The sequence below is a fragment of the Chenopodium quinoa genome, unplaced genomic scaffold (assembly GCF_001683475.1).
Source record: "Chenopodium quinoa cultivar QQ74 unplaced genomic scaffold, ASM168347v1, whole genome shotgun sequence".
NCBI lineage: Eukaryota > Viridiplantae > Streptophyta > Magnoliopsida > Caryophyllales > Amaranthaceae > Chenopodium > Chenopodium quinoa.
In genome coordinates this window covers 5353995-5378153 of record NW_018744878.1, presented here as the reverse complement: position 1 = coordinate 5378153, position 24159 = coordinate 5353995, and the positions used below count along the sequence as shown (strand labels likewise).

At 36.6% G+C, this 24159-nt stretch overlaps 5 protein-coding genes and 1 pseudogene across 6 annotated transcripts; 4 read left to right on the top strand and 2 right to left on the bottom strand.

Annotated features, from left to right (window-relative positions):
* The first annotated feature begins 2112 nt into the window (after positions 1-2112).
* On the top strand, positions 2113-3692 carry LOC110705332 (annotated as a pseudogene).
* A 504-nt stretch (positions 3693-4196) lies between these two features.
* Positions 4197-5870, top strand: LOC110705330 (EP1-like glycoprotein 3). The gene has a single exon (XM_021883164.1). It carries the CDS (start codon positions 4340-4342, stop codon positions 5720-5722), a length of 1383 nt encoding a protein of 460 aa, XP_021738856.1. The 5' UTR covers positions 4197-4339; the 3' UTR covers positions 5723-5870.
* Positions 5871-6424: 554 nt separating this feature from the next.
* Positions 6425-7989, top strand: LOC110705329 (EP1-like glycoprotein 3). The gene has a single exon (XM_021883163.1). It carries the CDS (start codon positions 6430-6432, stop codon positions 7795-7797), a length of 1368 nt encoding a protein of 455 aa, XP_021738855.1. The 5' UTR covers positions 6425-6429; the 3' UTR covers positions 7798-7989.
* A 188-nt stretch (positions 7990-8177) lies between these two features.
* LOC110705739 (zinc finger BED domain-containing protein RICESLEEPER 2-like) lies at positions 8178-11265 on the bottom strand. Of its 2 annotated transcripts, XM_021883659.1 has the most exons (5): positions 10944-11265; positions 10710-10809; positions 8973-10231; positions 8554-8866; positions 8178-8410 (listed from the first exon to the last, which is right to left on the bottom strand). In XM_021883659.1, the coding sequence occupies exons 2-5, from the start codon at positions 10783-10785 to the stop codon at positions 8331-8333; spliced, it is 1728 nt and encodes a 575-aa protein (XP_021739351.1). In that variant the 5' UTR covers positions 10786-10809; positions 10944-11265; the 3' UTR covers positions 8178-8330. The 2 variants fall into 2 exon arrangements, with proteins under 2 accessions (XP_021739351.1, XP_021739352.1); XM_021883660.1 differs by having other exon boundaries at positions 10710-11265.
* Positions 11266-12471: 1206 nt separating this feature from the next.
* On the bottom strand, positions 12472-14059 carry LOC110705738. Its single transcript, XM_021883658.1, has 2 exons — positions 13938-14059; positions 12472-13312 (listed from the first exon to the last, which is right to left on the bottom strand). Exon 2 carries the CDS (start codon positions 13286-13288, stop codon positions 12836-12838), a length of 453 nt encoding a protein of 150 aa, XP_021739350.1. The 5' UTR covers positions 13289-13312; positions 13938-14059; the 3' UTR covers positions 12472-12835.
* Positions 14060-18454: 4395 nt separating this feature from the next.
* LOC110705737 (E3 ubiquitin ligase BIG BROTHER-related-like) lies at positions 18455-20705 on the top strand. The gene has a single exon (XM_021883657.1). The coding sequence runs from the start codon at positions 19002-19004 to the stop codon at positions 20370-20372; it is 1371 nt and encodes a 456-aa protein (XP_021739349.1). The 5' UTR covers positions 18455-19001; the 3' UTR covers positions 20373-20705.
* Positions 20706-24159: the final 3454 nt, after the last annotated feature.

Genomic DNA, 24159 nt, shown 5'->3' with positions numbered 1-24159 from the left:
CTGCTTGAATTTCCCATGTAGACTTGTTCACCTTCCTTTGCATCTTCCATACTGACAAACAGGTCATTGTTAGCACAGAAGTGTTTAGATGCACCAGTGTCCACGATCCATTCAATGTTTTTCTCAACCAGATTGACTTCAGAAACAACTGCAACAATGACATCTTCATCCTCATTCTCAACCAGATGAGAATGACCCTTGATTCCTCCACTTGATTTCAGATTTTTCTTCTTCTTGTTTTTACACTGTGAAGCAAAGTGCCCCACTTCACCACATGACCAACACTTGCCAGTGACTTTCTTCCCAATCTTGCCCTTAGCTTGGAGATTTCCCTTCTTCTCAGAGTTCCCCTTCTTGGCACGATTATCACTTGCTTTCTTGTCAGAGTCAGCACCAGATTCAACAAGGTTAGCCTTGATTGCTAACACATTTTTAGGCTTAGAGGAAACATCCTTAAGCCTATTGGCTTCCTCAATCTTCATGTGGCTCACAAGTTCTTCTAGGGTTAGATCCCTCTTTTTATGCTTGAGGTGATTTCTATAATCAGACCAGGAATCAGGCAATTTTTCAATCAAGAGATTAGCCTGAAGGATTTCACACATCTTCATATCCTGAGCAAGAATTTCAGCAACATAATTTTCATACACATGGACTTGGTCCATAATAGGCTTTGTGTCCACCAATTTGAAATTCAACCAATTTCCAGTCACATAATTCTTTTTCCCAGCATCATCAGCACCATATTTCTTCTCTAAAGACTCCCACATCTCTTTAGCAGATTTTATATTGACATAAAAATCAAAAATGTTATTTTTCATGTTGTTCAAAAGATGACCTCTAACGAATTTATTATCACGATCAAATTTCTTGATTTCAGATTCATTAGCAATAACAGTAGTGATCCTTTGACTAGAACTAGATTCTTTATTCCCAGGAGCAGGAGTACTAGGAATTTCAATCATGGTATTGGTTTGCTCAATGGGTTTTGGAGCATCCCTAAACAAGACATAATCAATCTCTACTTGTTCAAAAGCAATCAACATTCTTTGTGACCATCTCTTATAATTAATTCCATCAAGAGACTCAACCTTAGACAGATCTAGGTATAGACGAGTTTGAGAATTGTTAGTCATGATATCAACAGAATAAATCAAATTCTATTTCGCTTCTAAATTGTTGGTAAAATAACTGTTGAAATCAATAACAAACAATAAAGGATTAGAACTTTCCTAGATTGAAGATCCCAAACTTACAGTCGCGCCGTGGAACAATAATCCACTGCCTTAGAAGCGAAATACGCCACCACCGGTACAAGTTTCCTAGTGACGCACGCCCTCAAAGTTTAACGCAACTCTCTCCGTAATCCGTGCACTCGAACTCGAAGAGTGGAACTGCTCAAGAACTGTTCAGATCTCAAAAGGTAGGTTTGTGTTTTCGGCTAGAAAAGTGAATAATGTCACGAAAAGGTAAGACTCGTATTTATATGAGTCCTAGAAAAGGAAACACGTAATCAAACCGACCTAGGAAAAAAGGCGGGCCCGATCGGGCGAGATGCCGCCCGATCGGGCGCGAGATCAGGTTTTTCCAGACGTAGTGTCGCGCCCGGTCGGGCGATCTGAAATCCCCATTCCGGGCGAGCCATCAGGAGAAGCCGCCCGATCGGGCTCGTCAAAAACTTGAGTCCGCCGCCCGGTCGGGCGAAGCCCGCCCGATCGGGCGCGAGAGATCTCGTAGAAAAACTTTTTCCCGTCGCCCGGTCGGGCGAAGCCCGCCCGATCGGGCGCGAGAGTTCCCGATTTTTCCTTGACCACCTTCGCTCGATCGGGCGAGAGCCGCCCGATCGGGCGCGAGTTGCATTACTATTTCCAACAATAACATCAGGCATAATTGAAGAAGCTACCTTTTCTTTAGTATGTAGTTAAGTATAACTTGGGATATACATACTTTTTATAGGATGTAACTAGTTTATTTCGATTTGATATCATACAATAATATCAACTTGGAAATTAATAATCCAAAGTCATACTATATAAAGTGATATACACTTAAATTGATTCAATTCTTAGCTATCGAATTTTATCTATAAATGGATGTATGTATTAGCACTTGATCGATCACAATCTTATAACCATGTCCGCCTTCATATATTCCCTCGTATTATTAAGCCTATCTCTCTGCATCCTCATTTCACCGTCGATTTCTGATGATCATTTTGATCAAGTTTTCTCAGACTATTCCCCATCTATGGCTCCTATGCTTTCTAGATCTTTCCCGCCTTCGAAATTTCTCTATGTCAATCTCGGTGACCATGATGATTACTCGGCTGAATACGATTCCTACTATCGCGTTGTAGGAATCCATAGCTCACGTTACCAGTTATGTTTTTATAAATTCCCCGAAAATCCTGTTTATACCCTTGGTATAGCCAGTGACTTCCCATCTAAATGGGTTTGGGCTGCTAACACGAATGATCCGGTTAGCAATGGAGCAGCTATTTACTTAGGGGAAGACGGCAATCTTGTACTAGTCGATGTTGATGACCGTGTTGTTTGGCAAACCAACACGGCCAACAAGGGTGTGGTCGGACTAAAGATGCTTGAGGACGGTAACATGGTATTATACGATGCCAATGACAAGTTTATATGGCAAAGTTTTGATTACCCCTCGGATACATTATTACCCGGCCAGTCTCTTAAGGCCGGGTTAACTACTAAGCTCGTAAGTCGTGCATCGAATACTAGCCATTTTGAGGGGAACTACACCCTAGAGATGAGCCCCAAAAATGTGTCCTTGTACTATAAAAGTCCAAATAGTCCAATACCACTTCCTTACTATCGAATTGATCAAAGTTTTGCATCGACACCTTCCAAGGAGTTTAGATACGACGTATTAGTGAAAGATTTTGATAATCCTATTACTTCCCACACCATTCAATACACTACAACAGATTCGATATCTAGTTCAAATCAAGAGCTTGTCAAAACATCTTACGATAGCAGAAGTTCCTTCCTTCGACTAGACTACGATGGTAGATTACGTGTCCATACTTCTCCTACGCCTGAAAATGGAGATTGGAGCGAAGAGTTCACTCTCTTCAAGGGAGAGCCATTGTCGCGTAATCAATTAGGAGCAACTGAATGTCAAATGCCTGAAAAATGCGGTAATTTTGGAATTTGTTACAAAGGCGAGTGTGTTGCTTGTCCTTCCCCTAGAGGGCTCATGAGATGGAGCGATGATTGCGTGCCACCGACCGTGGGAGGATATAGTGGTGATGATACAGATGCTAAGTAATACAAGATGCGTAGGGTTCGACATTTCAGTTGTATGTACACCGAAGGTGAAGGTCCTATGAAACCAAGAAAATGCAAGGTTAAGTGTAGCAAAGATCCAAAGTGTGTGGGATTTTTCTATGATGTGGATAAGTTGAGATGTTGGATTGTTTATGATCTCATGACTTTGACTAGAACTGATAATCCTAGCCATTTAGGTTACGTCAATTGTCTAACTAATAGTTTAGTCAGGCTAAGAAGATTACTAATGGTTCATCAAGAACCTATTATATGTATTAATGTCAAAAATCATATCCTATAGTTTGGAACATGAAATAATAATCTATGACTAACCTTGGTTAAAGTAAATGATTGGATATAGACATTTGTGATATACAAAACATACGAACTTTATTTAATAAAAAGGGGGTGTATTATTTTTCCCAATTTGAACTGGGCTTAAAGTTCTATCATAATTTAACTTGACCTGATAACTTGTTTCAAATTTTTTTCCCGAAAACTTGATTTAACTCTCACAGTTTTTTTGGTCCGGTATTTGTGGGTCAGACATTTTGAGAGTGAGGGGGAAGGATAAGGAATCCCCACCCTCAAAGTGTCTCTAGTGGGGATTGAACCCCTAACGTCAAGGTTGAAAGGTGACAATCTTACCACTACACCAAGCTTATCTTGGTAGCAAGAAAATGATTATGAGTCCCAACATTTCTATCACTTAACGTAAATATATCATGTGACTTCAATATACATCTTTACGGCATTAACACTTTAACTCTTAAATAACAATTAACATGCCTATTTGGGATCTAAAGTCAATTAGTCTACTAGAATTAACATTAATCAAACAATATTAAGAAGCTTTTCTTCAGATTGTAGTTTGATAATTTTAACGCAATTTACAACTTGCTATAATCTATCTCAAATTCAAATCATACAAAATTATCAACTTGATGTTCAAAAAAATCAACCCTTCCTTACATTGAAAAATTAAGTCTATAAATGATACATGAATTTTCAACAATCCATGCATCCAAATAACATACATGCTTTAAAACATGTTTGCCTTCATCTATTCCCTCCCATTCTTTATCCTATCTCTTTTCTTCCTCATTTCGCCGTCGATTTGTCAAGAATCCTTATCTACTTCTCCTTCCTTGGCTCCGGCTCCAGCTCCAGCTCCAGCCTTTAAAACTTACCCACCTTCACTATTCCTATATGTCAATCAAGGTGACCTTGAAGAATACTCGGGTGAATTCGACTCTTACTTTCGAAGACTAGGAATTGATAGTTCACATTTCTCGTTATGCTTTTATACCAACTCCGATAATTCATATACCCTTGGTATAGGCATGAGCTACCCATATAAATGGGTTTGGGCTGCGAACCGGAATGATCCAGTTCGCGATGGGGCTGCTATTATCCTTAAGGAAGACGGTAATCTTGTACTACTCGATTTTGATGACCGCCTTGTTTGGCAAACCAACACGGCCAACAAGGGTGTGGTAGGAATAAAAATGCTTGAAAACGGCAACATGGTATTATATGATTCTAAAAATAGATTTATATGGCAAAGTTTTGATTATCCCTCGGATACACTATTACCAGGCCAGGCACTTAAGGTCGGGCTAACTACTAAGCTCGTAAGTCGTGCATCGACTACGAGTTATTTGGAGGGGAACTACACCCTAGAGATGAGGCCTAACAATGTGTCCTTATACTACAAAAGTCCGAAAAATCCAACACCACTTCCTTACTATAGAATTGATCAAATTTATGGATCAACACCTTCCAAAGAATTCTCATATTATGTAGGAATTACAAACTTTGCTTCAAATTTTAAATTTCAAGCCTTACAATACGTAACTACAGATTGGATGTCTAGTTCAAATCAACAGTTGGCTGAAACGTGGTATGATAGCACGTATTCGTTCCTTCGACTAGACATCGATGGTAAACTACGTGCCTATAGTTATGATCCTTTGAATAGGGTAGGAGGTATATGGAAAGTGGAGTTTACTCTATTCGAGGGTGAACCATTGCCGGGTGATCAATTAGGAGCAACTGAATGTCAAATGCCTGAAAAATGCGGCGATTTTGGAGTTTGTTACAAAAACCAATGTGTGGCTTGCCCTTCCCCTAGAGGACTCTTGGGTTGGACCGAAAAATGCGTGCAACCGAAGTTGGTATGTGGTGATGGGGAGATCAATGCTAAGTACTACAAGGTTGTGGGTGTTGTGCATTATAGTAGCATGTATACCGAAGGCGAGGGGCCTATGAAGCCAAGGGCGTGTAAGACTAAGTGTAGCAAAGATTGCAAGTGTGCAGGGTTTTTCTATGATGAGGAGAAGTTAAGGTGTTTGATTGTTTATGATCTTAAAACTTTGACACAAACTAGTAACCTTAAGCAATTTGGTTACATTAAAGTTTCTAACTATTAAATTAATTTATTAGGCTAATTAAGAAGGTTGCTTTAGGGTATGAAATATACTAAAAGCTCATCAATACTACTTATTTAATCTTGCATTATTATACGAGTGTACTAACTCATAGTGTTGAATAAGACATGAATTTATAGTCCCATCAAGTTACTAGTAAGAAGTAAACGAGCTATTCAACTATAATAGCTATTGAAAACAAAATCGAAACTTGTAAAACTGTGATGACTGCAGCAGCCAAGAAGCCGAGTATAAGTCTCAACATTCACCATTTCCTGTTCGAAAACGGATAGATGATGCAGTCTAGTCTCAGTAAGCTCATTAATATTGCGGAAGGCTGGACGAATAAACACGAAAATACACCATCATCACCATGTGCTTCAATTAAGTCCTTGGAGGCGGCATTTGCACTATACCTCTAACATGCATATTTGGGATCTAGTCATTTAGATAAACTCAATACAGTTGAGTATAACTGGGGATGTTGGACTATTGAACGTATACAACTTTGACTTTCATACTTGAATAACTATAACTTGTTTCAATCTGAAGTATAATAATCATATAAGATTATCAACTTGGAAATAAATAATCTTAGTCTTATTATGAAGTGATTCTTAAGTAAATTTAAGTCTACCCTTTGTTAGACAATTAAGCCTATAAAATGGGATGTATGTATTAGCACCGGTCGACCCAAAGGGAGTACACAAATGCTTATGAACATGTCTTCCTTTGTTTGTTCCTTCTCATTAATCCTATCTCTCTGCTTTCTCATTTCGCCGTCGATTTGTCAAGAACCCTCATCTCCTTCCCCTGCTCCGGCTCCTTTACCTTCTAGATCTTTCCCACCTTCAATATTCCTCTATGTCAATCAAGGTGACTTTGAAGATATCACGGGTGAATTCGATACCTCTTTTCGACGTGTAGCTATAGACAGTCCAAGGTTCTCTTTATTCTTTTACACTAATGACCAGAAATCTTTTACTCTTGGTATAGGCATGGGATTCTCACCTAAATGGGTTTGGGCCGCGAACCGGAATGCTCCCGTTGGTGAAGGGGCTGCTCTTTACCTTGGGAAAGATGGCAATCTTGTACTAGTCGATTTTGATGACTGCGTTGTTTGGCAAACAAACACGGCCAACAAGGGTGTGGTAGGAATAAAGATGCTTGATAACGGTAACATGGTATTATACGATGCTAAGGGTAACTTCATCTGGCAAAGTTTTGATTACCCCTCGGATACACTATTAACAGGCCAGTCTCTTAAGGTTGGGCTAACTACTAAGCTCGTAAGCCGTGCATCGCCTACGAGTGATCTTGAAGGGAACTACACCCTAGAGATGAGACCCAACAATGTGTCCTTGTACTACAAGAGTCTGAAAAATCCAACACCACTTCCTTACTATAGAATTGATCAGATTTTTGGAACAACGCCTTCTAAAGAGTTCAGTTATATTGTAGGGGTTACAAACTTTGTTTCACATTTCACATTCCAAGCCCTACAATACATAACCACTGATTGGATATCTAGTTCAAATCAGCTGTTAGCCGAAACATGGTACAATAGCACAAACTCCTTCCTTAGACTAGACATCGATGGTAAACTACGTACCTATAGTTATGATCCTCTGAATAGGGATATTTTCAAAGTGGAGTTCACACTTTTCGAGGGTGAACCATTGCCGGGTGATCAATTAGGAGCAACTGAATGTCAGATGCCGGAAAAATGTGGTGATTTTGGAGTTTGTTATAAAAACCAGTGTGTTGCTTGCCCTTCCCCTAGAGGACTCTTGGGTTGGAGCGAAAAGTGTGCGCAGCCAAAGTTGGAATGCAATGGTGGGGTGATCAATGCCAAGTACTACAAGGTTGTAGGCGTTCGGCATTTCAGTAGCTTGTACACAGAAGGTGAGGGGATAACGCAAAGGAAATGTAAGTCTAAGTGTAGCAAAGATTGCAAGTGTGCAGGCTTTTTCTATGATGAGGAGAAGTTAAAGTGTTTGATTGTTAATGATCTCAAGACTTTGACACAGTCTGATAATCCTAAGCAGTTTGGTTACATCAAAGTGTCTAACTACTGATATAGTTAAGCTAATAAGATATGCTTCAGGTTATGAAATATACTAATTAATGGCTTGAGTACTCATCCTATCATGTGAAATAAGACTAATACTTGTATTTTCAAATGACTACTGTAAAATGTCCGTTGTCTGTTTTTTAAATAAATATAATATGAAAAAACATTTTGCAACTGCACTTGCAGTCTTGCACATTTAGTTAACCAAATGGACCTATCTTCCCATTTACACGACTTTGCAGATAAAACTCGTTAGATTCGAGTAGTACAGCATAAAGCCATAAAGGATTGAGATCTGAACAAAAATATGTAGCTTTGGGCTGTTTGGGCATGGCATATAATAAAACCACTAGCTCTGATCAACAATGAGCATCAAAACCTATATAACACTAAGCCACAGATTGTTAACACTTTTGAATCAGTTAATTTCCTGATTGCAAAAACATGCACATATATCAGTACAAAAACTCCCATTATTGCAGCTAAAATATGTCAGAATGTACAGCAGTTTAAAAGGTAGCAATTTTACTGGAACTTTCAATCTGACTCTTCCTCATCTGAGGTACGCCAAAATCGCTGCTCAATGCCCATAAGTCCTCCAGGGTAATCAGGTTCAACTGAAAGAGCAGGAAAATTATAACAAAGAATTTTATTATAAGAGTCTGAAATAAGTGAGCAATCAAAAGATTGAAAACATGCATAATTCAAGTCAGTTTGAAACTCCTATTAAAAGATCAATTTGATGAAAAAATCATCTTACCTGGGTATCCGTATAACCAGTTTCGAGTAGCTATTAGTGCTTCTGTCCACTTGGAATACCAGTCACCTTTCAATCTGTCTTTAACTCTGTAGCCCATGCCAAAAACTGAATCCTTAGGAAACGAGGTAATAGGGGTGCTTAATATATCCCTTGCCATAAGAGTTAGTTCTTGTCCAAAATGCGGTTCATTTTCCTTCCACCAAGAGAGAACATCCATCTGTTTCTGGCAGCGAACATTCTGTTCATTCAAGTACAAATTCAGACTTGAGTTACCTGAGTTGCTTTCCTTCGTTCTGCAATATATGTCAAACCCCTGCTTTGAAACAAATATGTCATGAAACAGGACAAATATACAACATGTAGGACTAGTGTATATATATATATATATATATATATATATATACATACAATTTACATACCTTGATAATATCATCTTTCATTTCATTCAAGTGTGATTCAAACAGTTGATCACTGTAAGTTTTGAAGAGCCTATCAAGCCGTTTACGGGTGCACTCATACCTGTTCTCTGCACTTGCCTTGTCTAACTTCCCATAACAAAACTTGACAAAGCTGAGTTTGTAGCGAGGATCAAATACTATAGCCAACGCAAGAACTTCATGACAAGAATCCCAGTACACATCAAATTCACTCTTCATCCTTCGTGCCAAGTTACTTATCTCAAGGTCTATATCCTCCAATGCATCCACAAGGAGCAAACCAATCTTCATAACATTTATAAAGTATAAATTGGCTGTTGGGTGTTCAGTGCCTAAAAACAGATTTGCTATGTCATAAAGAGGCTTCAGAAGCTTACACATCTTTTCAACCCTAGACCACTCTTCTACTGTCAAATGCCAATCAGTATACTCGTCATCAATCATCACATGTTCAAAGGCATACCGATACTTAACTGCCCTCTCGAGCAACAAATAAGTGGAATTCCATCTCAAGTAGCTATCAGACCACAAAGGCTCATATTCACCTTGGAAAATGAGCAATGCAGCTTCTTCAAACTTGAGTCTGTTCTTCTCATGACCCATTATGTAATGCACACCCTCTCTGATCTTACTTATAGGGCTATTAATCAGCTTGAAACACTCTTCGCCCATATGATCCATGAAACGAGCCCCACAACAGACATGAAGATAGTCACCATTGCAAAGTAAAGCACCATCTTTCCCATTAAGACACTCCCTTAACATGTCTTGTACTGCCTCACCACACCTTCCACTATCGAAAGTGATAGAAAATACTTTCTTCTCGATCCCCCACTTGCACAACACATCGTAAACTGCTGATTGCAGGCTAGATGCATCCCAAGGAAAAGACAAGCGCAAAAGATTCAGAAATTTGCTTTGCAATTTCCAGTTAGAATCCACATAATTCGCAGTCAAGCAAAGGTAGTCATTAGTACAAGGATCCACCCAAATATCGATTGTCAAACATAATCTACCCGAAATACTCCCCAAATCATGTTTAAACTTGGCTTTCTCCTTTTCATACACTTCCATACAGTTTCCCTTGGCTGCATCTGTACTAATGTGTTTGACATTCGGCTTTAGATAGTCGAAGACATCTCTAGTGCCACTTTGCTCAAACAATGTCAATGGAAGACCGTGTTTTATGATAGCGGACAACATCATCTCCATGAAAACAGAATCCTCATATTTTCCCCCACCTTAAACAAAGCAAGGATAAACATCAATCAATACAACACCATACTCATAACTTACACACTTAGTCACTTGTATATTTTTAGTTGACAAGTTTTGACTTTTGACACTATTTCAAATACAAGTTTATCATCTCCATAAACCAAAAAAATTGTTTATTTAATAGCACTGTCAGGAATAAAAATAAACCCATAACTTTTTATTTGTCTAAAATGTTGACTCCCAAATATTTATTTATTAACGAAAATATCATGTTGATTTGGATATATTACTAATTTATTTTTCTAAATAAAATGGGGCTTCATCATAATCTAATAGTTAGAACAAAGAATATATAACCAACTCACAATTAAATATCAACTTTTTATAATTTTAAAATTAAATAATTGATGATATTGCCAATTCAACTTATACATTGTCAAACATAATACTTCGACAAAAGAAACGTGTCAACTAAAAAAGAACGGGAATACCAAATTTTACCTAAAGTATTGCCATGAACTTGTTCCGATGGAATACTCCGACGTCGCTTTCTATTGGAAATTGGAGCGCCGGACATGGTAAATAATGCAGGAGTTATCGTCTACCACCAAAATACAATTACACATAATTATGTTAACATTCGTGAACTTTAAACAGATAATCGTAGTAACAAAAAAATGCATATGAAATGAAATTAAATTAAAAAATTAGGAACAAAGTATGAAAGAAAATTACCTGAATTATAAAGAGAAAAAAGCAATTAGTTCACTAATTACGATTTGCGAAGCAGGGGATGAAGAAAGGGAAGGGTTAAGTATATAATGACAGTCAAAGAAAGCGGGAAGATTGCGCGCGCTTTTAGTTGGGCTTTTGGTTTGTGTAGGGTTTTGGACAATTGCAATACGGAGTGAAGTTTGTACTTTGTAATGAAAGTTATGTTTACTTTTAACTTTTGTCTTACGGTAAAGTTTGTGTTACGAATCAAACTCTACTATAGACACTTTGGGCTTTTTAGGTAGGGATTTCCTTATTCTTTCCCTCACTCTTGCGTTCCTAGCTTGCTAATTCGGCAATACACTACCTGAGTTCGCCATCACAATTGAACATTTAATATACGAGTAACAAAAATGAACATTTTCTAATTGAACGTATTTTAAAATAATTTTGTTTTCACAATAATCAAATGTTCATTTTCATGCAAATATGTTCATTATTATAAAATAAATATTTATTTTCATGTTGTATGATTTTCAAAAATAAAGAGCAAAGTTCATTTCAACTATAAGCTTCTCTTTTTCTTCTCATCACTAGCTTCACACTTTCATAGTATCAATAACAAGCTTTCGGAGAGCTACCCTGATAAGCACCAGTAGAGATGACCAATACAAAGCTCGATTTCATTGGTAAGCACCAACATGAGTTAAGAGTCAGCGTTACTTATTTTTCGTGAAAATAACGGTAAAGTCCATATTGGTCATCAAACATACTCTGGCTTATTACAAATTAGCATTTTAAGTCTACCACTTCAGCTAGGCGTCTGTATTATCAACTTCAGATGCAGGAAATGCTTTGGCTCAGAAAAAGAAAACATCACAATCGAGATTATGAGTCTTTGTGGCTGTGATGAAAATCAGAACTGCAGCACCAAATCCCGTGTTTAAGAGTGAGGCAAGGTGATCCTTAGAATTTTCAGAGGCAAACAGGCAGGCCACCTTCGTAAAACACGATACTCAAGTTGGTGCGCTTAGCCAATTAAAATCCAGTCCACAATCAAACACGCCTCTGCTCCCAAGCTTATAATAGAAATTTTGCAGATAGGAACTGTAAAAGTCATGAGCTGACACTGGTATGGTAGTCATAAAGCAGAAATATGCGGATTGCTGACCTGACATCAATGTTTTGCTTAACAATACTTGTAGTATTATAGAAGCATACATCTAAGCAAACAATTTGAAATTTCTATCCCCCGGCAACAATACATCACTGACATGATCAAAGATCAAGACGTATCTCAAACTTAACTCCCAACCAGACTTAGCAATTACAACCACTATAAAGGCCATGTATTACTTCAATATTAGCATCAAGTCACAAGGTGCATTCACTAGAAAGAGAACAGAAGTATAAATTTCATTGTCTGCGGTTCCAAGATTTGCTAAGCCAATACTCAATATTTGAATTGCATTTAAGTCACACAAAAGTAACTAGATTCTATAAGAAATCTACTATTTCTGGTAACATCATAGCACTTCACAACTAGTAGTGAAAAGAAAACAGAAAACAAGAGATATCAGATCTGTACCTCGTATTATTAATGAGTTCCCAAGTCCAAACCAAATACTACGTACATGAGTTCCTGAGTCCAAACCATAATGAAAACAATCACTAAATCCCCGGTATTTTTTAATAAAAAAAAGATCATTAAACTTAAGTATTACTCAATGCAAAGCAACAAAGTAATGGCATTGCAATGAAACCTTCCCAATCACATTGACGTACAAGTGCTACAACCTTTTCTGGTTCATTTAAAGGGGCATTAAAGTTGGAGAATATAGAAAATCGTTTTGATGAAAATAACAACATTAACATTGCCTAATACCTTATGCACTGACTAAAATGAAGCAGCATTAGGATTTAACAACTTTATTGAACGACTCCACTGTAGAACCTGTGAGTTGAGCATAAACTTGATGGACTTCCTCAAATGGCAGAACAAACCTTTTCAAGAACACAGACTCGGACAAGCAAATAGCAGAAGTAAGAAGATAATCCTCCCTTAAAAGCCCTTTCTCCTTCAAAATCTGTAAGACTCGATGTCTTGGCAATAATCTCTTCTCCATGCTACACATGAATAATATAGGATGCATTGCTAAATAGTTGGGCTTGTAACCCATTTGGTTCATCAGACAGCCTAGTCTTTCCTTGATCCTCGCCTCTGAACTAGTGAAACACATAGGATTTAGCCTGATCAATTTCATGATATCAGGCTGAGTCCATCCAAAACTCTTAAATACTTGGCATTTATCCTTGACATTCTTCTCACTACAGCAATGTAGTATATTAACAGCATACAAGAACATCGAAGAATCTGGAGGAATCCCTAACTGCAATTCAACCTTAATTAAGATATCTCGAAGGAAATCAGATTTCAATATAAAAGTATTAGGATGCCGAAGAATGTGTTTCTGGATGGTTTCACTGGAAATGCCACAATACTTTTTGCAATAATTCAACATTGGGAATAAAACAATTAGCAGCGCAATGAAAATGCCGATTCGATTTCTTGAGAATTCTAACAACATTCTCATCACTACCCAAAACAGTCTTAAGAGCATGAATTGCAGTACCCAAACGGTGGCGCAATAACAGAGGATTTCTAACAATAGTTTGAACTAGATCAGAATCAGACATACCCAGGTCATAAAAGAGCTGAATTTTAGGTTTTAGGTTTTAGGGTTTTATCAACCCTAGAAAATAAAATCCGGGGTTCATAAATAATGATTTTCTGAATATGAGATTGCTGAAATCCAAGTTGTTTGAAGAATTGAATAACAGAATCAACTTTTTCAAAGAAATTGAAATCAATAGCCTTGTTGGTCTCTCCCACTCTCCGTGATTTGAACTTAGCGGAAATGAAGAGAGATTGTTGATTGGAGAAACCCAGATTATCAACTAAGAAATTCGCTAATGAGGTAGAGAATGAACAAGAAGAAGAAGAGGAAGGGTTACCTTGATTGGTTAGAGAGGTTGTTGTTGAGTACAGCAATGGATGGCGCAGGAAGAAGCAGAGGCTTCGGACGCCATAAGAGCAGCTCCCAAGCTTCAACATTTGCAATGTATCTTGAGGCTTGTTTGATTCATTTCATTTTTGCGTATTTAAATTTAGGAAACTTTCAGATTTGCTACTAGCGAAAACACCATGCTTCACATTTACTACTGCTATAACTTTTTACTCGGTTTGTTAGTATTTTTTTTTAAAAAAATATATTTCATATTTATGGGATTAAAATTGTTACTCCCTCTGTTTCATAATGTTAGTCTCATATATTATTTTGGGCGTTTCAAAAAGTACTATCCATATTGAATATATTTCATTTATGACTTGATTTTTTTTTACTTTAATTGATTGTGGATTGATGACATGACTCTAAGTAGGGAAATTTTTACCTTAAATTATGCAATTATGACTTGTGCTTTCCTAATGAAAAAAAAAAAAAAAAAAAGTTAAATAAGGTAAACTAATTATGAAATCTGTTGTACTTTAATGTTAGATTCCAAATATATTTGTTTTCATATTTTATGTGATTGATTCTATATGGGACTAACATTATGAAACGGAGGGAGTATTATATTAGTTTTAGAATATTAGATAAAATTCCTAATATCAAAAGATAAAATTTTGTATTTAATTAATTTAAAATTTAAAATCTCATTCACCAATTTTGATTATGTGGCATTTGAATTATTTAAATGTAAAAGAAATTAATAATCTTTTATCTAATTGGCTACTACTTAAATTTATAATCCTACATGGCGCGCTAAGAAAATTAATTCCTACGTAGCTCTCTAAAAACTTGGGAAAAACTCTCCTGTATATATATATATATATATATATATATATATATATATATATATATATATATATATATATATATATATATATATATAAGATTTTATTTTACTACCACCCAAATCTAAAATTTCAGATATCACTACCATTTGCCTGATGTCGTTACTATTCCCGTTAATGGAGCCCAACCACCGTCCAACCACCTCACCGCCACCACTCCATCTTCAACCACCCTCATTGGCACCATCCAACCTCCATTTCCCATCGACGTCGGCGCCCAAAGAAGCCCACGGTAGCCGCGAACTTCACCAGCAGGCAATAGCTCCTTTCCACCGCGAACTCCACCAGTTTGCAATAGCTCCTTTCCGCCGCGAACTCCACCAGTAGCCCCGATTCCCAGCCCCGTTCCCATGCCCCCCTCTCCTTCACCCAAAAACGACCCTGAACCTAAACACCACCCTTAAAACCGCCCTAAACGGGTTTTAGGGTTTCGGTTTTAGGGTGTTGTTGGTTGCGATTGCCGCAATTGCCACCCTTAAACCGCCGTAGACGACCCCACAACCCTCTCTTTCCTCTGATTTCCCAGTGTTTTAGGGTGGTTGTTGCGATTGGCCGCAATTGCCATTGTTGCTGCCGCGAATGGACGCGTTTGGTGACGGTGGTTGGTCGCGTTTGCCCACTGTTGCCGTGGTTTGGTCGCGATTTTCTTTGTTGGTGTTGTGCGTGGTGGTGTTCTGGGTATAAGGCTTTCGGTGGTGGTGGTCTGGGTTTGGGGGTTAGGGTGGTGTCGTGGTGGTGGTATGGGGAGTTGTCGGGTTTGGGGGTACAGTGGTGTTGTTGTTGGTGGTCTAGGGTTCGCCGGCGTCAGGGGGCGTCGGAAGGGGGGGAAGGTGGATGTTTGGTGGTTTCGGTGGCTGGGGGTTTTGGTTTTTTAATTTTTTTTATTAAATTAAATTATTATTCAATGAAAGATTGGGCCTTATTTAAATGAACCTTAACGGATTCCGTTAAGTGGTAGTGATTTTTAACAAACTCTGATATATGTGGTAGTAAAATAAAATAAAAAATTAAAGCGGTAGTAAATGTGAAGCAGGGTGCTTTCGCTGGTAGCATATTGTGAAAATTTCATTAAATTTATCTAATCTGCTCTGGTTTAATTTGATCTGATTTGAATGTCGGATTTGACTAAATTTTGTCATTAAATATATAATAATTTATACGTGAAAAAATACATTAAATGGGGTCTTGATAAATTTGTAATAACTAGAGTAGACTCATGTGTTGCACAATTTAAATAATTCTTATTAAATTAAATGCTCATTTTATTCTTTAATGAATACAAATTTTTTGTGTTTGTTTAGTTGTATAAATTGTTCGTTTTTATAATAAAATGAGGTTCACTTAACAGTTTGTTCATTATTAAATTACATATTGTTGATTCATTTAATTGGTATTAAATTACATAGCTCAATTGCAAGATATCCATTTAAGAGAGTTGAACAAATCAAGGTATTTAACTTGAAGCTTAAAAAATTGTTGACTAATAAGCAATAACTTCATATGTTAATTTTTATTTACAACAAAAATGTTCAATTATATAATACAGAGTATTATATGTACTATACATTTTTTTTTTCAATTTCATAGTCTTTATTTTACTCTAAATTGTAAATTTTCATTTTTATATAATGCAATGTTCATAAATAAATGTACATTTTTTCTAGTAAATGTTCCTTTTTTTTTATTAAATGTTCATTTTTTAGCGTGACCTCAGCCAGCGCTGACCGAGCCCGACCTCAACCAAAAATTTGTGCTAATTTGGGTCAGAAGTACCTGTGAGCAGTTCCGGCCCGATATAACCCATCCACCTTACCGACCCAAAAAAAATGACCTTTTTAGGGGAAGAAAATAGGTTGACGTAGTCTAAAAAAGGGTTTGTTTTAAAAAAAAACAAGGGTTGTCCAATTCCTAATTGTGATAATTTTATAAATTTATTAAGGGGTAAGTTTGTAAATATACACTATATTCACCCTTTACTTCCTTATCTCAATTGTGAATCATGGTAGGGGCTTCCATCGGTATTTTTAACGGTGGTAAGCCCCAAAAACTTTTTAATTGCTTTCAATAAATTGATGTGATCCTTAAGATGGTGATTATATATTCTATTAACTTTAATTTATTTGTTTGTTCGTTTGGCAAGGATTAACTTTAATTTATTTCATAATCTCCAAAATCTAGAAGACTATACGAGTATTATCATTCAATCAACTATACTTTCGTGGATTTCAAGCTGAGTTAGTGTTAACTCACATATTATATTGCTTTTTTTATTACAGCGATCGGTGATCGAATCTGCGATGATACTAGTTCTAAGGTGACATGTATTTGTGTTTGAATTTTAGATTTCTTAGAAATTATTTGTAAATGCACGCAGTTTGGCTATCTTTTATTAATGTTTTTTTTTCTTGTCAAAAAAAATAAAATAAAAATAATAATAGTTTTGTACAAAGTAAGCTGAAGTTTAACAACTTTGTTAGTACCAATAAAATTTTATGAATTTGATCTTTTTTTTATTTTTATTTTTTTATTTTATTTTTTTTATCACTCCTTACTCCATCACATATTCTTCACATGTGATTTACATAAATAGTAATTAAAAAAATGAGCCTATTATGCTATGAATCTTAAATCAACATCTTTAATTATCAAATAAAAAAAAACTTAACAATTAAATACTAATTGTTTTGGGTAATTTTACTAATGCCACGTGGGCCAACCATGTCTTGACATGTGTCATAATTTGATTGGTCGGAATTGGACCAATCTCTAGTTGACATGTGTCCATCCTAGAACTCAGGAGAAAAAAGCGGCCCTCAAGGGCCCAAATCCCGAGAAAGTTGTAATTCGGCGCAAGCCAGCAGGGTTAGGTCAGAATGACCTAATCAAGGGCACCTTTCCCGATGACCCTGTAAATAGGGAGATTTCCCCATTTTGGGGGCATCTACATTTTATTATAGCATGCCCCATTTTGTGAAATTTTCCGACGGATTTTCTGAGTTTTCCGACGGAATTACATATCCGTCGGTACCAGTCCATCAGAGATAAGCCTATTTCTAGTAGTGAGAGAAATACCTGATCTCGAAATCCGAGAAGATCCCACCTAGATTTTCGCACCTTTGTCCCTCTTTCGTTCAAGAACTAACTTGACTGTCGGAGGCAGAACTCCCACCACCAGGAGTCTCTGTTGTTTTGCAGGTACATGCCGCGAGCAACCAGTCTTCGAGCAGTAACTCTTCCGAGGGACAAAAACACCCAAAACATTAATAATTTATTACTCGTAATTGAAATAATTCCAATAAATACCCATTTTTAGATATAATGGCCTATTCTCTTCACTTCTAATCAGTTCAGTTCAGTTCAGCTCTAATCAGTTCAGTTCAGTTCTTAATTTCTTTCTCTCATAAAAAGTTAATTTCTTAATCGATTTTGCTAACGAGCGCCCCGGGGCGTTAGATAAGGATAAATTATATTGGTTGAAATGATATTAAGTTAGGAATTCATGACAAAATCACGCGTCGTTCGGTGTAATTAATGTTAATTTTACTCTAATATTTGCACTTTAATTCTCTTATTTAACGCTCCAGGGGCGCTCATTACCTTTTGCCTTAATAAATTAACTTCAATTTAGTTTAGTAAATTAGAACCGGTCCTAAAGCCTCAATTAAGGCTGAACAATAGAAAAAGTCATAACGTTTCATACTACGAGTATAAAAAATGAGGGAGTAGTAATATGGTTTTCTCAGTTCTCACTCTAGTTAGACAATACATTAGTAATTTACAGAAATACCCTCACTAGGCATTCTCACAATCTCATATGGGCATTTTGGTCATTTTCGTTTCCTACTATTCCTCACTTAACCCAAACCAAAAAGGTCAAAACCAAAGAAAAATAAACAAAAACAGAAAAACAAGAAGAGAGAGAAAGAAAGAAAAACGAAAACAAACGGCACCGCCGCCGGAAACTCGGATAACAACTACTCACTTCACCACCTTCTTCTTCCTCCTCCTTCTTCCTCACCCACGTGTCCCTTCTTCCTCCCATTTCCCAATACTGTATTTTCTCTCTCCTCATTTTTTATTCATTTTTTTTGGTTTTTCTCAGATAAAAATTCCATCTTTCACAAAAAAATTCAATCTTTTCTCTGTTTTCAAGCTTAACAACAATGGCGGAAGTGGACCCATCTGAACAACCCCACCATAGCCAACGCCGGCGAGTTCAATCCTTCACTTCTCTCTCTTCCATGTTCTTTGCTGGGTTTGAAAGCCCAACTCATCCTTCGCTTCCTTCTCTCTCAGATTCTGAACCCGATTCTTGCGATTTGGACCCCAACCCGAACCCGATTTTTGAACCTGATGAAGAAGATGTTCGTCAGCATCATCAGCGGTATGATCAGGTGAGCTTTGATTCGAACTTGTTTCAGCGTAGTTCTTCTCAGAACGCGTTTATTTCTGATGCTGGAATTGGGTTGAATTTGGGGTTGGGAACCGGGTCGGGTCACCCGAATTGTGGGAATTTGGGTGAAGGTGAGAGGATTAATGGGTTGAGTGATGATAATAATAATGGGGTTGATTTAGAATTAGGGTTAGGGTTAGGTGTTGTTGATGTTGGTTGTCGTTCTAATCATGTTTCTCCAATGAATGAAGAAACGCAGCGTTTTGAGGGTTTGCGTGTTGTGAATATTGATGATTCTGATTCTGATTCAGATTCTGAGAATGGTGATCATCGGAATCGAGGGTTTGGTGGGGTTAGTGATTTTGATCGTCCGCCGTATTGCTGGGATTATCTGGGGTTTAATAATGGAAATCGTAGCGAAAATGTTGAGATTCAAGAGCCAGAACCTGATGTTGTTAGTGTTGTGAATGATAATTTTGATGGGTTTTTTGTTGAAGAAGATGTTATTGTTATTGATGATGATGATGAAGAAACACCAATTCAGCTGGATACTGATGTATCGAATGTGTTCGATACTTATCAAATGAGGGCGGAACAGCAGGAGATTGCTATTGAATCTGATACTGATGAGGGGGGAGAACTCGGTGTAGAGGAAGCGATTCGTGATTTGGAGTGGGAAATCTTGTTAGCTGTTAATAATTTCAATAGAGAGGTTTATGATATGGACTTCAATGTGGATATGTACGAGGCAATTCTCGGTGAGGTGGAGGAGCGTATGAACGAATGGAGGGGAAGTCCTCCGGCTGCTGACTCCGTTATTGATAACCTTCCGAGTGTTTTATTGTCTTGTGAAGGTTTGGGGGAGGGTGAGGTGGTTTGTGCAATATGTAAGGATGGAGTTTCAGGGGAGGAAGTGGTGAAGCAGCTTCCTTGCTTGCATTATTACCATGGGGATTGTATAGTTCCATGGTTGAGAATGCGAAACACTTGTCCTGTTTGTCGGCATGAGCTGCCTACTGATGATGCTGAGTATGAGTACAGGAAGAGGGAAAGGGAGATGGAAGAAGGGCTGAATGTTGATGCTAATGAAGTTTTGTCGCGGGATTCACAGGTTAGACTTGATTTCCATGTGTTTCTTTGATCTCCATGTATGATGTTGATGAATGTTGGTGTCTTGATAAGTGTCGGATGCCTCCATTGTTTTATTGGAGCTAATTGAATGTCATATAGTCAATGCAACAGAACAAATTTAGCTGGATCATTCTGGTGCAAATTCAAGCAACTGTAATTTAAAATCAAAATTCGAAAATTGTACAGTATATATGTTGTAAATTATGGCGCAAGTATTTAGAATTTCGTGCCGTTGTTGGTATCTTTCTTGCTGCCCTCTATGATTTGCTTGTATGATGTGGCTAAGTTGTAAATATAGCACAACTGCACAAGTATAAAAAGATCATGTGGTGTTGTAGATTTATTTTGTTGCCCTCTGTGATTGCTAATATGATGTGGTTAAGAAGTATGTTATTCTTTTGAGAGCAAAGTCTAGGGTTGCTCAATGCTCAATCCTTTGATTTGAATGGGTAAGTTGTTGCCCACTTAACCCAAGTGGAGGCTAAGTTAGTAAAACAAGCGAGTTTGTCAGCTGTACTCTAAAGTTGAAAATGGCAAATGCTCAACTCAATTGGCAAATGGTCATGTTTTTGAAGCCTAATGTGAAGGACTGTATAATCTGTTTGCCAATACATTGAAAACTTGGTCGATACTCATTTGGATTCATATGTGCATTAGATTGGGTTTTCTTTTGACTTTGAATAATCCTGAGTCATATATGTACGATAGAATATCTGGTAGTTCAGGGCCAAAGCAGCATGTGTTTTTGACAAATGCTTCAAGAGTGATCATTTTTTTTTTTTTAAATTTCATTTTTTTAAATTTTTTTGTTTTTTATAAATTTAAAATAAAAGGAGCTAAGATTTGTGAAAATTGTTGTTTCCTTATGCATGTTGGAGTATTGATATACTTTTGTTGGTGATGCCAGAGTTAGGCCTGGCGTGAGTGACCAATCTGGACTAATCATTTGTTGTCTCTTAGGTGTTTGATGAAGTTTCTTTATTTTGTTTGGAATCATTGTGTGGGCTGTGTTGCATCCTTGGGAGTGAACACCATAATATTATGAAAATACTTCAATGAAATTCTACTTCATGAAAGTGGAAGTTAAATTGGAATGGCGATGTCTGGTTCTGAAACTAGGAACTTAGATGAGGAAGTATAGATATCCTTTAGTCGGTGATGACAAAGTTAGGAGTCTGAGTGATCAATTTGACTAATCATTTGCTGGCTGTCTTTTAGGTCTTTTTTTTTTTTTTTTTTTTTTTTTTTTTTTTTTTTTTTTTTAAAGTTTGGAAATGGAATCATTGTGTTGGCAGTGTTGTAGCCTTGGGAGTGAATGTCATTATGTTACTGAAACGCACTGACTTTGTACTTCATGAAAGTGGAAGTTAAATTGAAATGGCAAAGTTAGGTTCTGAATCACTGAAGTTAGATGAGGAAGTATAGATACACTTTTGTTGGTGATGCCAGGCTGAGTGATCAATGTGACTAACCATTTGCTGTCACTTAGGTCTTTGATGGCAGTGTCTTAGCCTTGGGAGTGAACACCATTATTCTGAAAACAAATTGAAATTTTATTTTATGGAGGTGGAAGTTAATTTAAATTGGAATGGCAGCGTTAGGTTATGAATCATTGAAGTTGATGAGGAAGTATAGATATACTTTTGTTGGTGATGCCAGAGTTAGGAGAGCCTGAGTAATCAATGGGACTAACTATTTGCTTTCTCTTAGGTCTGAAGTTTTTTATTTTGTTTGGAGTCGTTGTGTTGACAGTGTCAATGTGTCATAGCCTTGGGAGTGAATACCTTTATTTCTGATAACATATTGAAAGTATACTTCATGGGAATGGAAGTTAAATAGGATTGGCAAAGTCAGGTTCTGAATCACAGCATTTAGATGAGGAATATAGCTGTAGCTTTTAAAATTTTAACCTTGGCTGTATAGTTAGAATAAATTTAGTATTGTGCTCAAGAGATCAATCAACTGGACATAGAGTTTATGGCTAGTAAAGAAACGGCTAGTGTATAATTATATCTTTAGAGGAAAACGTAGCCAGTTACAGATAAGGTGAGTATATATCAGAGAGAATAACTGATGTCTTGCAGACCAGAGGAAACAGCATGTATGCGTTTGCCAAAACTCTAGATGACAACCTTATAGGCAGGTTATGCTAGTTGAACTTGAGCCATAAGGTACATTATGTCATGGCTTCCTTTTTAGATCTTGCTGTTGATCTTGGGAGAGGCTGCTCTCTTTCTAAACCATCCCAAGTTTAACATCACGTAAAGAGTGTCAGTCTCATGCAGCAGGATTTTCAAAAATCAATGTTGCTACCTGCCATTCTTGTTAGAAAATAGCCTAAATAGGCACTTGTTTGTTGAAAGATGAAATATTAGATCTACCCTTCACTAAGATTCTCTTCATCTGATTAAGACCTTCCCAAAAAAATCGGGGTTTAGGAAAATCTTAATATCATTAGTATGACTGTCTAGACTCTAGGATAGCAAGTTTAACAAAACAATTTTAATCTAGTTGATAAGATTGGTATAGCTTATCATGAGATACCCCCTTTAAATGAATACGATTACTTTATTTTTCTGTTGAATGCTTTGCTTGGTACTTAGCTGAGGCAGCATGCAACTGAGGAATTTGATTAGCTCGGGAATAAGTAGGAGGAAGTCGATTCCTGTATGCATAGGGAATTAGTGATATATGGTATGTGTTGTGACGCAAAGAATAGAATGAACAACAATGACATATTTAAAAGTAGAATAGAGTTAAACTTCTGTGATTTGATTCTTTGAGCAAGGTTATAGGGAACTAAAACCATTGCAAATAAAGTACTTGTACATGGGCTCTTATTTCTTATAGGACTCAACTTTTAGGCTATATAAGTAGAAGGTGCTTGACTTTAATGTTTGGATTTGGGCTTGGGCTTGGGCTGGGCTTTAGCTATCTTACTCATTGAAGTCTTGATGTCTGGATTTGTGTTGATTGACTTGGCTCTGATTTAGTACAATTTTAATGAAATTTTTTTAAAAAAATGCCCTTTTTTTTTTTTTTTTTTTTTTCCCTTGGAGTTTAATAGTTTATTACCCTTTGTTTACAAGGTTTAATATTAAGACCTTTTTTTTTTTGAGTGGGAAATTAATACTAGTCCGTTCATTTGAATATTATGTCCTTATTTTACTTTATTTACTTCCTCTATCCCATATTAATTGTAACACTTTCTTTTAATGAAAGTTTTAAAAAAGTCTCAACATTAATTTGTTTGATATTTGAATTTGATTTATTTTTGAGAAAATACAAGTTTTTCAATATGATAAACAAAATTTGTTTATCAAATGACAAAATTGTAAATAAAAACAAATTTTTATTAAATATGGGTCCTACTGTTGTTGATAATATGATATATTTACAGAAATACCATGATGACTGGGCATTTATGTTGTATTATTTACCATTTTGCCATTTGATAAACAAATTGATTAACCGGGGCTTCTTGTTTATTTTTTCCTCATCAGTTGGCCATCTTTTGGAGTTAATAGTTACATTATTTATCGACATAATGATATAAATTGTTTAGTGTCAAGATTTCCCTAAAAAAAAAAAAGATATCCTAAAAAAAAAAAAATAAGTGTCAAGATTGTTGATTTATTGATTGGGATGATTCTTGGGACCCATGGAAAAGATTCATAGCAAAATATTTATGACGTTAAATCGTAGATATCTTCTTTAAGCGTGAGATTTAGGAATGATATTTGTAGGGAGCAAATCCATATACAGTGTCGCATCTTGTCTATGCAAGTGTAGGCTAT